A 14,813-nucleotide genomic window follows, 5' to 3' on the forward strand; every position below is an offset into this window, starting at 1 on the left:
ATAATTATTCTTAAAATTTTATAATTTTTATTAATAATTTACTAAAAACTATAATAGACTAGTCCGACTACTAATATTACTTATATATAACAATATTTTCTTTATATAAAATAAAAAATACTAAATAATCTTTAAATTTTTAAAAAATATTCTTATTTTAATATTTATACTAATCTATTATAATCTTAGTTTTTTTATTAAATTAAAAACTAATATTATGAGTAGAATTATTATAGAAGTTCTAGCTTAGTATATTAATAATTAATAATATCTAATCTTATTTTTTTTAAAAATTATAACACCCGCCAGATAAAACTATAATATTTATAATAAAAAAATACTAGCTATTATAAAATTTATAGAAATTTAAAAAGTAGAACTGAAAGATTTTTAATAAAAAGTTTTTTTAAGATATTTATAGATTACTAAATATTGAAATATTTTATAACTTTAAAAAAACTAAATATATAATAAATAAAATAGACTAAATTTCTATCTAAATATTATTTTAAGATTTAATATAAATCTAAAAGAACTAATATTTTAACTAATATATTTATTTAATAAAAGAAGATCTACAAACTATTAGACTAAAAATAAAATTCGATTATATTATAATTAGAATAAATAAGCCCGAAGATATTATAAATATTATAATTATCTATTTTAATTTTATTAAATAAAAAATTACTATTAATTAATTAAATTTTTTATATTAACCATAAATTAACTAAACTTAGCTAAAAAGAATATTACTAATGTAAATAATTCTTATTTTTTTTAAAATAAATTATTATTATATAAAAAATATCTAGTAGTATTTTTTAAGAAATATTTATATATAAAATTATTAGATAAAATATACTGCCAGCTATTTACTATATATTTAAAATAGATAAAAGTTTTAGAGCTAGTTAAATAATACTATTACTAGAATATTTAGAATAAAAATATTTATTAGTATTTAAATAATTATATAATTTATAAATATAAAAATTGTTAAAAAAAACTATGATAAAAATTATTCTAGTCTTTTTTTATTACTAACAGATTATAATAATATATATTTATAGATTTTTATATACTATTAAAAAATATATAAAAATATAATATTATATATATAATAATAGATTAATTCTTTAAATAAATAGTATTAATTCTATATACTAAAAATATAACTGTATAAAATATAATCCGGTTATTTATTAAATTTATTTATATTTAGATAGAACTCTTAAATATTATTATTTCTAATAAAAAATCTTAGTTAATTTTAAAATTCTAGTAAAAATTCTATTATATTTTTTAAATTAAATTAAAACTTTTTATAGTATATTATCTCCTAAACTAATAAATAGACTAAGAATATAAACTAATATTTAATTTAAAAACTAATTCTATTTATTAATAATTTTATAATAATTACTTAGAACTGCTATTAATAATAGACTTTACTACAGTATATCTGTTATATATATTTTTAGAATATTTTTATTTTAAATAGAATAGAAATACTAATTTTAATTATTTTTTAACCAAAAAATTCTAATAGATATTAAATAAAAAATATAAATATTATTTATATTTATAATATTATAATCTATTTTAAAAATATTTAAAAATTTATTAAAATTAATATTACTAATTTTGAAAAATAATAAACTATATAAACTAATTATTATTAAAAAAAAACTTTAATCTAAGCTGAAAGTAGAATCTATATTAATTACTTTAACTAAAACTAAAAACAGCTGTTTAAAAAACTAATAAATAAATAATATAATCTATATAAAATTCTAAAATAAAAAAAATATATTTTAAATAAAACTATCAGCTAATATTAGAATATATTTGATATTTTATTTTAAAAAATTTTAATCTATTTTAATAAATAAACTGCTGCTAGATTAAACCTAGAATTAGACAGAGCTAATAAATATAAATAAAAATATAAAATATAAAATAATAAAAATCTTTAATTTTTATATATATTAAAAATATTTAATATATTATATTAAATAGGAAAGCTTAAATAAAGCAGACTTATTATAACATCTAATAAAAAATCTTAAGAATATTTTTATATTTTTAAAAAAGTTTTATAATTTTTATTTAAAAAATCCCGGTTTTTTAAAATATTTAAAAACCTGGCTGAAAATAGCTGCGGAGAAAGTTTTTAATTTTAATTATTTTAATAATAATTTTATTTTAGATTTTATAAAATATTTGTAGTCTATAATTATACTATAAAAATAATAATAAAAAAAACTATAAAAATATTTCTTATCTAAAAATAGTTAAAACTAATCCGAAGAATAATATAAAAATTATATAAAAAATATTTAAATAGAATAATAGATTAAGACTAGTTTAACTTATTCATTTTATTTATACTATACTCAGATAATATAATACCGTAGGAAATATAACCATCTTTCTTCTTCTTTTCTTTTTCTTATACTTAAGATTTTGTTTAAATAGCACTATATTAATAAAATTCAGTTGGTTTGATCGGCCATCACATATTATAACTTTAGATAATATTAAAAAATTAATCTATAATATTTAATACTAGTTGTTCGTTTTTAAAAAAAAGATATATTAATTATAAACTATTAATATATTATTTTTATTTATAATATTTTTTTTAACTAATTCCTGCTGTTCCGGTCCGAGAAAAAAACTAAAAGAAAATTATAAAAACTAATATAAAATAACTTAATAAAGCTAATATTCTTTATATTAACTAGTTTTAAAAAAACTATAATATAAAAATTAAAATTTTTTTATAATTATTATTTTAAATTTATATACAGCTAACCGGTTTATTTATAGCTGGTTATATTTATAAAAATAAATATTAAATATAGAATAATTTAATTTTTAATATTATATTATTTAATATAGTTAATATTATTTTTTTAAATATATTTAATATTATTATAATATTTTTATATATTATTTATCTTATATAAAAAACTATAAGTTATATTAATATTAGATTTATAACATTTTAAGTATTTATTAATATTATTTTTATTAAAAAAACTATTTAGCTATCTACTAAGCATATTTAAAATAAATAAAAAAAAGATTAAAATAATATACTATTATAAAACCTAGTTTTTTTTTAACACTAAATATTAATAATATAACTATTATCAATATACTATAATACCTGATTGATATTAAACTGAATATAAAAAAGCTTAAACTAATATTATTAAACATATTATTAATTATATTATTATTAATTATATTTTAGAAAATGTATAAATCCCAGCTAATATATCCGGCTACAATATATTAATATAACAAATTTATATTATAGCTTTTAGATTTAATTATTTTATTTATTCTTAGATTATTTTTAGTTTATTTTATAATATTATAATTAATATATCTATTAATATTAGTATTTATAATTTTTATTTTATTTAATAAAAAATATTTATATAGCTGTTTAAAAAAGACTGCTACAGTAAGTATAATATCTAGTATAATAATCTTTTTATAATAATCTTTTTATAATAATCTTTATTCTTATTCTTATTATTATTTTTATTTATTAATATATAAAAAGTTTTATTATTTATTAAAAATTTAACTTATTAATTTATTATATTAGTATTAATATCTCTACTATTAACTATAACTCTTTTAAAGATATTTATAGATCTACTAGTCTGAATTTATTATTTAAAAAATCTGTTTTAAAAATTACTTACTATAATATTAATAATTATTAATTAATATTTTAGTAGTAACAAAGAGTTTAATTAGTAGTATTAAAAAAATATTTAATTATTATTATAATATTTTTATAATATTATTAATTCCGATAATACTATTACCGTTAATATTTTAATTATTAAATACGAAAAATCTAAATATAAATATAATAAAACTTTAAAAAATAATATTAAAAATATTTATAACTAAAATATATTAAAATAGCTATAGCCGTCAAAACAGCCGAATATAATAATAAGCTTACTAAAAATAGTATTAGATTTTAATAATAATAGTTTTTTTATTTTCTAATCTAATTAAAAATATATTTTTAAGATTAATTTTTTTAATATTTTATTCTTATAAAAACAGCTATATACTCCGGATTTCTTAATATAATATATATTAATTAATTAATTTAATTATAGTAGTTTTACTAACAAATATTTATATATAAAATTATAATATAATTATTTTATAAAAGCTGTAGATATTAATTCATATTAATATTATTTATTATTTCTTAGAAATATTAAAACTATATACTAATTTAGCTAATTCTTTTACAGCTGTTAAATTTAAAAATATCTATTTTTATTTAAAAAGATTTCTAATAGATCTTTTTCTGTTACAATAAATATATTATATTAATATATATTTATTTAAGTCTAATTAAAAGAGTATTATTAATATTAATAATATATAATATTTGTAATCTTCTAAAAATATAAAATAGTGTTAGAATAATAATTTTTACCAAAGTAATAGCAGTTATAAAAAAGATTTAAATTAAAAAACCTAATATCTAATTATTAATAATTTTAATATTTATAATTTTTTAAAAGCAGATAATTATTTAATATCTAATTTATAGTTTAATACTTAGTATACAGAATAATTAAAAACTTTAATTATATAATAATTTTTAAAAATTATTATTTTAATAAATATAATTATCTAATTAGCTTAAATTAATAGTTAGTTCTAGTTAATTAATCTATTTACTAATTTATTAATTAATCTAATAATTAATCTATTAACTAGTCTACTAACTAGTTTATTAATTAACCAGCCAGCTAACTAGCCGACTAATCTACTAACTAATTAATCTAAATTTATTATATTATATCATTTTAAATATCTATAAGTTTTATAATAATAGATTTAAACCATAAATTCTTCAAAAAATATTCTAAAAATACTAAAGAATTATTATAATATTATTATTAATTTTTATCTTATATATCAGACAAAAATATTAATTTTTTGAATTTTAGCTTTCAAAATTAATAACTTAGTTAATTCTTAATATTTTTAAAAACATTTTAAAGATTTAAAAATCTAACCTTTTATTATATTTTTTAATTCTATTGTTAGAAAGTTTAAACCCGGTTTAAAAAAGTTATAATAGAAAAATATATTTTTTTCTAATAATTTAAATATTAGGCTATCTACTAGACTTTTTAACTTAAAAAAAGATATATTATATAGAAAATAGTCTATTTTATAAAAGAAATATTACTAAATTTTTAAACTTTTTTTTTCAATTTTTAAATAATTTTTTATAGGCTTATATTTTTTTAATAGAATAAATAAATCTACTTCTTTTTTATAATTATATAAATTTTTCGGAATATAGATTATTATTTTTTTATAAAATTTCTATAATTATAATTTATTTATTCTATAAATTATTTTATAAATTATTTTATAAATTATTCTATAAACAGCCCTGCAAATAGTTCTATAAATAATTTTATAAATAATTCTGTAAATAAGCCTGCGAATAATTCTACAAACAGCTCTGCAAGCGAGTCTGTAAACAGCCCTGCGAACAGCTCTATAAGCAAGCCTATTAACAGCCCTGCGAGCGAGTCTGCCAACGGCCCTGTGAGCAAGCCTGCGAGCCTGCTAATAGCCCTGCCAACGGCCCTGCCACCGGCCCTGCCACCGGCCCTGCCACCGGCCCTGCCACCGGCCCTGCCACCGGCCCTGCGAACGGTCCTGTGAACGGTCCTGCGAACGGCCCTGCGAACGGTCTTGCGAGGAAGCCTGCGAGGCAGCCCACCCTTTAGCAATCTGAGCAAAGCGAGGATCACCAAGGCTTGTTTTATTCTATAGAAATACTATAAGTAAATTTAATATATAAAAATAATAGATTATTTTTTAAATATTTCTAACTATTTATTTATTAAAATTAAACTTAATATATAACTGCAGTAGAAATATTTATATTTTTAATATAATTAAAAAATAATAAATATTATTAAATTTATTATTATAATTATATTTTTTTATATTTAGTAGATAGTATCTTATACTAACTATAATTATTAATATTTTTATTAATAAACTAGTAAATTAAATTATTAAAAATATTTAGATATTTATTTTATAGCTATAAATTATTTTATATTTTAGGACCGGCTATAATTTAATATACTATTATTTATAAAAAACTATATAAATATAAAAATAAAAAATTATTAATTTCTAATAGATTTATTATTATATTTTTAAAATCTAAATATTAAAGTATTAATATATAATCTAAATAATAAAAAAATAAATTATTTAATTCTAATATAAAATCTACTAAAACTATATAAAAAAGCTTAATAATAATTTTTATAAAATATAAGATTTAGTAAAATAAAATAAAAACTATTCTTTATATTTAATATATATATTTTTTATAAAAAGAAATAATTCAATATATTATTTTTTAAAAAACTAAAATTAAAATATTATTTAATAGTTTCTTTTAATATTTTTATAATAAATCTTACTAATATTACCGGCTATATTTATTTTAAAAAAATAAAATAATTTTTTATTATTATTATTAAGATTATAAATATTATTTATTAATTAATATTTAATAAAATTTCTAAATCTAATAATAGTTTTAATTAAATATTATAAATAATTATAATTACTAAAATCATTAAATTAGTTTTTTTATTAATAAAACTATTTAACTACTATATAAAATAGAACTATTATCTTTAATATTTTTTAAAAATTAACTATTATTATTTTTTATATATTTAGTAAAAAGAATTATAAAATATCTAAAATATATTAACTAATTATTTTATTTAATATTTTAAAAAAAATCTTAAAAAATATAATTAATTATTTAATTAAACTATTTAATAAAAATTTATTTATTATTTTTAAAAGATTATTTTAGCAGCTGCTGCGGTTAGAATATTAAAATAATATTTTATATAATGATTAAAATTATTATTATAATTTAAAAAAAATTATATTAATTTTTTATCTAAATATGTCTAATATTTTTAATAATATTAGTTATTTAAAACTGTTATATGATCTTTATAAATATTATATTCTAGAAATAATTATTTATTAAATTAAATTCTTTTTTAAATAATGTACTATTCTAGTAATATCTGAATATATTTATTTTCAAAAATAAATTAATATAAAAATCTTTCAGAACTTATTTTTATTCTTAATTTTTCTATTTTTTATGATATAAATCTTATAATAAATGTATTTATAAAAAATATTAGTTACATTAATAATACTACTACTATTATAATAGAAAACAATAAAAAAAACTATATTATACTAAATTAAAAACTTTAGTAGATTTATAAGATATAATCTATTATATATATATTAATATTTATATTTTTAAAATTCTATCTTATCTACTATTATTACTTTAAATAATTAAAAATAACTAAAAAGATTTCTAAACCTATTATTAAACTAGTTTTAAAATTTATTATACCAGCTATTCTAAGCTTAAAAAGCACCTAATATACTAATATAGATCTTATTAAAGCCGGTTTTAATAAAAAGTAATTTTAAGATTTATTAATTAAATTTATAACTAAATATTAAGAAGCTGCACTTCTACTAAAACCTAAAATATCTACTATATTAGATTTTTAAAAAAAAATATTAAATCTAATTTTTTAAAATATTATTTAATAGATATTTTATATTTAATATTTATTTTTAATATACAGAGGCCTGCGTCTTAAAAACTTTATAAATTATTAGAATTATAAAAAAATCTAATTAAAAGCTTATTTTTATTAAATAATATTTGTTTATATTGTTTATATTATTTTTATTATAACATATATTATATTAATCTAATATATCTTCTAAATCTACAGCTATATTAAATAATATAATTAATAAATTTATATATTTAATAAAATTTAATATTATATAAATAAAACTATATTTAAAAACTTTTATTGAATAAATATTAATATTTTTAATATAAAGTTTTAGCTTTTTTTTATTTTAGAATATTTTTACTAAATCTATTTATAGATTTTTTTTAGCTAGTTATTTTTTTATTATATACTTATTTTACTAAGCGATAAATATTTTACTATAATCTAATTTTTTAATTATTTTTAAAATTTATAAAAAAGAATCTAAAATTCAAAAATTATATTAATAAAATAAAAACTTTTTTATAGTTTTTTTATAATAATATTTCTTAAGAATAGTAATTAATATTATTAAAAAAAAGTTTTAATAATATATTTTATTTATATAACTATCGTCCTAATTATTATAAGAATTCATATTAATAAATTTAAATTATTAATTAATATAAATTTAATAAAATGTATTAATATTATTATAATAGTTTTTAATCTTTTATTACTTTTTATAACTTATATAAAAATAGAATAAAAATATATAATACTAGGAAACCGGGGGCTAGTATTAAAATAATATCTAATAAAAAAAATTATTAATTTAATTAATTCAAAATATTAGTTTAAAACTAGTATTAATATTAATATTTTTAAAGCTAGGAATATTATCTTATTTTAAATTTTTATTTATATAAGTATTCTAGAAAATAAATAATATATTATGCTATTTTTTAAAAATTAAAATTAAAATATTATTTAATAGTTTTTTTTAATATTCTTTTATAGATTTTATTAATATTACTGATTATATCTATTTAAAAAAATCGAATAGCTTTTTATTATTATTATTAAAAATATAAAAACTATTTATTAGCTAGTATCTAATAAGATTTTTAAATTTAATAATATTTTTAATTAGATATTATAAATAATTATAACTACTAATATCCTTAGATTATTTTTTTATTAATAGAATTATTTAGCTATTATATAAAATAGGACTACTATTTCTAATACTTTTAAAAACTAATTATTTTTATTTTTTATAAATCAAATATAAAGAATTATAAAATATTTAAAATATATTATTTAACTATTCTACTGAATGTTTTAAAAAAGATTTTAAAAAATATAATTATTATTTAGCTAAACTATTTAATAAAAGTTTATTTATTATTTTTAAGGAATTATTTCAGCAGCTACTACGGTTAAAATACTAAAATAATATTTATATAATAATTAAAATTATTATTATAGCCTAAAAGAAATTATAGTAATTTTATATCTAGATATTTTTTATATTTTTAATAATATTAGTAATTTAAGACTGCTATATGATTTTTATAAATATTATATTTTAAAAATAATTATCTACTAAATTAAATCTTTTTTAGAATAATATATTATTCTAATAATATCTAATCATACACGCTCCTGGGAATAGATCAATATAAAAAATTTTTAGAATTTATTTTTAATTTTAATTTTCTAAATTTTTTATAATATAAATTTTATAATAAATAGATTTATAAAGAATACGAGTTATATTTATTATACTTTTTTTATTTTAATAGAAGATAATAAAAAAATTATATTATATTAAATTAAAAATTTTAATAAATTTATAAAATATAGTTTATTATATATATATTAGTATTTATATTCCTAAACTTTTATTTTACTTGTTATTATTATTTAAATAATTTTAAATAATTAAAATTTTTTTTAAATCTATTATTAAACTAGTCTTTAAAGCTATTATTAAGCTAGCTATAAAACCTATTATATTAATTATTTTCAATTTAAAAAACAGCTAATATATTAATAGTAATTTTATTAAAATTAATTCTAATAAAAAATAGTTTTTAGATTTATTAATTAGACTTATAATTAAATATTAACTAGTCAGATTTTTTTAAAGTTAAAAATATTTACTATATTAGATTTTAAATAAAAAGAACTTATTAAAAAAATAATATATCTGTTTTTTAAAAATATTATTTAATAAATATTTTATGTTTAATATTTATTTTTAGTATACAGAGACCTATACTTTAAAAATCTTATAAATTATTAAAGTTTTAGAAAAATCTAATTAAAATCTTATTTTCATTAAATAATATTTTATTATATTATTTATATTATTTTTCTTATAATATATATTATATTAATTTAATATATTTTTTAGATTTGTAATTATATCAAATAATATAACCAGTAGATTTATATATTTAGTAAAATCTAATATTATATAAATAAGATTATATTTAAAAACTTTTATTTAATAAATATTAAAATTTTTAATATTAAATTCTAATTATTATTTATTTTAGAATATTTTTATTAAATCTTTTTCTAAGTTATTTTTAGCTAATTATTTTTTTTATATCTATTTTACTAACCAGCAGATATTTTATTATAATCTAATTTTTTAATTTTTTTTAGAATTTATAAAAAGAATCTAAAGCTTAATATTAATATTAAATTTATTATAATAAAATAAAAGTTTTTTTTATAGTTTTATTATAATAATATTTCTTAAAAATAGTAATTAATATTATTAAAAAAAATCTTTATAATATATTTTATTTATATAATTATAATTTTAATTATAATGAAAATCTATATTAATAAATCTAAACTGTTAGTTGATATTAATCTAATAAAATAAATTAATATTATTATAATAATTCTTAATTTTATAATAATTTTTATAGTTTATGTAAAAATAAAATAAAAGTATATAATACTCATAATAAAGTTAGCTAATATTATTCTTATTTTTAAATAATAAGAGATAATCCGATTTTTTAGAATCTTCTAAAAATATATACTAATAATTAAAATATTTTTTAAATATTAAAAAATTTAGAACTAGTATTAAAATACTATTTAATAAAAGAAATTATTAATTTAATTAAGTAAAAATAATAGTTTAATATTAATACTAATACTAATATTTTTAAAACCAAAAATATCATCTTTTTACATAAGTATATATATAGATATTTTAGAAAATAAATATATTAATAAAATAGTTAAGCAGACTATAAAATAAAAAAAATCTAGTTTTTATAATTTATTATTATAGGTTTAAAATGAAATAAAAATAGTTTAAAAATTATTTTTAAAAACTTAGATTAAAATAACTAGTAAATAGACTTAATAAATAAACTAGTATTAATTACTATATATTAATTTTGTTAATAATAGATATTAGACCTAAAAAAGACTAAAAAACTTTAATAATATAATAAAGTAAATTATTTTTAAAAAATAATTTTATTTTAAGTTTATATAAATAAAATAAGCTTTAACAGTTTTTTTATTTTTATTAAATAAATAAATAATCTAAATTATTTCTATAAAAAGATTTTAAAAACTATATATTAAGTTTTTTTAAACTATTTTTAGTATAAAGCTTTTTAAAAAAACTAGTAGAAATATAGGAATTTTATAAATATTAACAAAAATATTAATTAAATTATAATAAATAAAATAAACAGGCTTATTTTTATTAATAATTAGCCGGCTGTTTTATTTATTATTAATAATATTAGTAGTAGTATCGGCGCCGGAAATAGACTTTAAAATAGGATTTTTAAATAAAATAAATATATTATACTTTTTAAAAACTATGTCCGGATAGTATTCTAATAATATTTATTAATTATTAATATTTTATTTCTTATTTTGTTTATTAATTATTTAATTTAATAATTAATAATATCTACTAGTTTATAAAGAATACCGCCAACCGGTAACTTCTAATATTTAATTAACTAATAAAACTAAAAGTTGGTTATTAATACTTTTTATATTTTTTACAATAACAGCAGCCGGCGGTCATAAAAAAATTAATCAGCTAAAAAAGCTATAAACTAATAAAAAATATTATAAATAATTATTTTAATATAGACTTTTAGACTTACTAATAAAATATAGTAAATGCGAGAGCCTGGCTGAAGGCATCCAGATGGAGTAGCAGATTAGGACTAGTTTAATCTATTTAATCTTTTTATCTTATTTATACTATATCTAGATAACATAATATCATAGAAAATATAACTATTTCTTTTTTCTTATACTTAATAATTTATTTAAATAATATTATATTAATAAAATCCAGTTAGTTTAATTAACTGGTTTCTTTTATTTTTATTTTTTAAAACCTTTTATAACTAAAATATATAAAGATATATATTTTTATTATTATTAAAAAATCTTTTTTTATTTATATAAATTAATAGTAATAATAGTTTATTTTAAAATACATTTATTTAAAAAAATATAAATCTAAAATTATAAATTGTAATTAAATTTTTATTATTATAGCTGTAGACTATACAGCAACTAAAAAATAAAAGAAATTTAATTCAAAATTTAATATATAACAGAATTATTATTAAAATTAAAAAGATTTTATCATTATAGTTTATAAATTATATTATAAAACTAATAAATAAAAATCAGATTTTAAAATAAACTAAATTTTAAACTAACTAATATTAGAATTAAAATATTAAAAATAATTATAGTAATATAAAATATATTAAAAATTAAATTATTTTAAAAAAATATAAAAATTAACTTTATTTATAAGTAAAATTAGTAAGACTTTTAATAAGAATATTTTGTTTAAAAAAGTTTATAATTTTTATAAAAAGAATTTAAAGTATATTTTAAGCTGATATTAAAAATCTATAATAAATTTAGAAAAAAATTATAAAACTATTAGCTAAAATAACTAAGCTAAAAAAATCTAATATAACTAAAAGGTAATTATAACATTTTTTTTATAATATTAATCTTTTAAAAACTAAAAAAATATTCTAAAAACTAAAAATAAAAGAATTACAATATAAAAAAATATTATATTAATTCTAGTAACTAGTATTGATTATAAATTTTTAATTATTAAAAAGATTTAAAAGTTTTTTAACTTTCTAATATTTAATAATAAAAAAATATAGTCTTTAATAATTAAAAACTAATAATTAAATGAAAACTTAAAGCTAATATTAACTATTATAAAAATCTAATTATAAAAAAATATATATTATCAGTTAATATAAAAATAATATTTATAAATATTTATTTTTTTAATTAAAAACTAAAATTAAATATTTTTATAAAAATATAACTTATATTTTCTTTTATCTAGCTATAATTTATATTAATCTAAATAAAAAATAAAATATCTAATTAAAGTATATATATTTTAAAATAATTCTTAAATAGAAATTCTATAATTTTTATATTTCATTCTACTATCTAATAGATAAAGCAGATATTTTTAAAAATTAATAAAAAATTAATTTTTATTAAAAGCTTTTTTTAAAATTTAAAAAACTAATTTTTATTAAATATTATAAATATAAATATGAAATTTAAATAGTATACTACTACTTATATTAAAATATTTAAAAATATAAACTAAAATATAAAATATTATTATTAGATGTTATTATTAAATTGTAAAAATAATTTAAATAATAAAATCAATCTAACAGCTAATAAAAATATTATTAAAATACTAGTTAAATTTTATATGAATAAAAAAAATTATATTATATTATTAGTTAAAAAAATATTTTTATTATAAAAAATCCGAATATCTTAGTTTTAATTATTTAAAAAAGATATTTTTAATTAAAATAAAAAAAAAACTAAATCTAAAAATATATTAATAAAAAATTTAGTTTAAAAAAAGTTTTTATTTTAGATATAATAAATATAAATTAATAGTATATTAATCTAAAAATATTATAAAAATTGTCGAAGGAACGGCTACAGAGGCTGGAAAGTTGAGGCTATTTAAATTAATGTTAATTAGTTGTTAAAAAGAATTAAATATAACTATATAGTATTTTAAACTCTTCAGCTGTTATATAACCCGGCGATACCAGACCACCAACGTTGATATACCCTCTCGAAGAAGTCTATAATATTATTATTCTTTTTTAAATAAGTAATTTATAAAGTTTGTTAATATTAAAAATTTAATAAATATATAAAATAAAAACTTTTAGATTAAAGCCTGTACAACCAGCTAGTACCTCTATAAACTATCTTAGTTTTAATATTTTATATAGATATTTTTAGTTTTTTTATTAATATATTAAATTTAATAATTTCTATAAACTTTATAAATAAATTAGTAAGATTTTTTAAAACCTTAATATATTCTAGTTATATATCGCCATATTGAATAGTTTTACAGATTTAATAAAATATAATATTAATATACTTAGCTTTTTAGTAGAACTAGTTGTTCTAGGCTAATATAATTATATTTTTATTATTAATATAAATAGTTATCAAATATATATTTTAAAAACTAATATTTTTAAATATATAAATAATTTAGTAGGCTTTTTTACCCCCGGTATAAAAGATTATATATTTAGCTTTATATATTAATATAATAATACAGATCTGCAGGCGTAATAACTAAAAAATTAAATTATTTATTTATATAAATATATATTTAATAGTTAAACAGTATATATTAAAACAGCTGGTATAATTAATATTAATATAATTAATTATAATTTTCAGCTTATTAACTAGACTACTTTTTTAATATATTATATATAAGATTTTATAATTCTTAGTTCGGCGTAGATAGCAGAATAAAAATAAAAAACTATTTAAATATTATTTTATTAAATTATTTATATAATAAAATAGCTTTCTAACTACTAATATAATATTAAAGTAAGTTTATATTATTAAATATATGATATTTTTAATACTAATTTAATAATTTTTCATCTTTTTTTTAAATATTTATTCCTAGTTTTTAATAAGTTTAACATTTTTATTTAAAAATATTTTATATATCTTTTTACCCGCCGGATCTACAGTCTTAATAATATATTAAGAAAAACTTTCTATATTAAGTAAATAATATTAATA

General features: G+C 12.9%; 1 protein-coding gene across 1 annotated transcript; it reads right to left on the reverse strand.

The window, feature by feature from the left end:
* Window positions 1–5,643: 5,643 nt before the first annotated feature.
* Window positions 5,644–11,742, reverse strand: BO66DRAFT_435082 (uncharacterized protein; the record flags this gene model as incomplete). The annotated part of the gene is made up of 2 exons (XM_025650824.1): window positions 5,644–5,801; window positions 11,721–11,742. 2 exons carry the CDS (start codon window positions 11,740–11,742, stop codon window positions 5,644–5,646), a joined length of 180 nt encoding a protein of 59 aa, XP_025507417.1.
* Window positions 11,743–14,813: the final 3,071 nt, after the last annotated feature.

The sequence above is a fragment of the Aspergillus aculeatinus genome, assembly GCF_003184765.1.
Source record: "Aspergillus aculeatinus CBS 121060 unplaced genomic scaffold BO66scaffold_6, whole genome shotgun sequence".
Lineage (NCBI taxonomy): Eukaryota > Fungi > Ascomycota > Eurotiomycetes > Eurotiales > Aspergillaceae > Aspergillus > Aspergillus aculeatinus.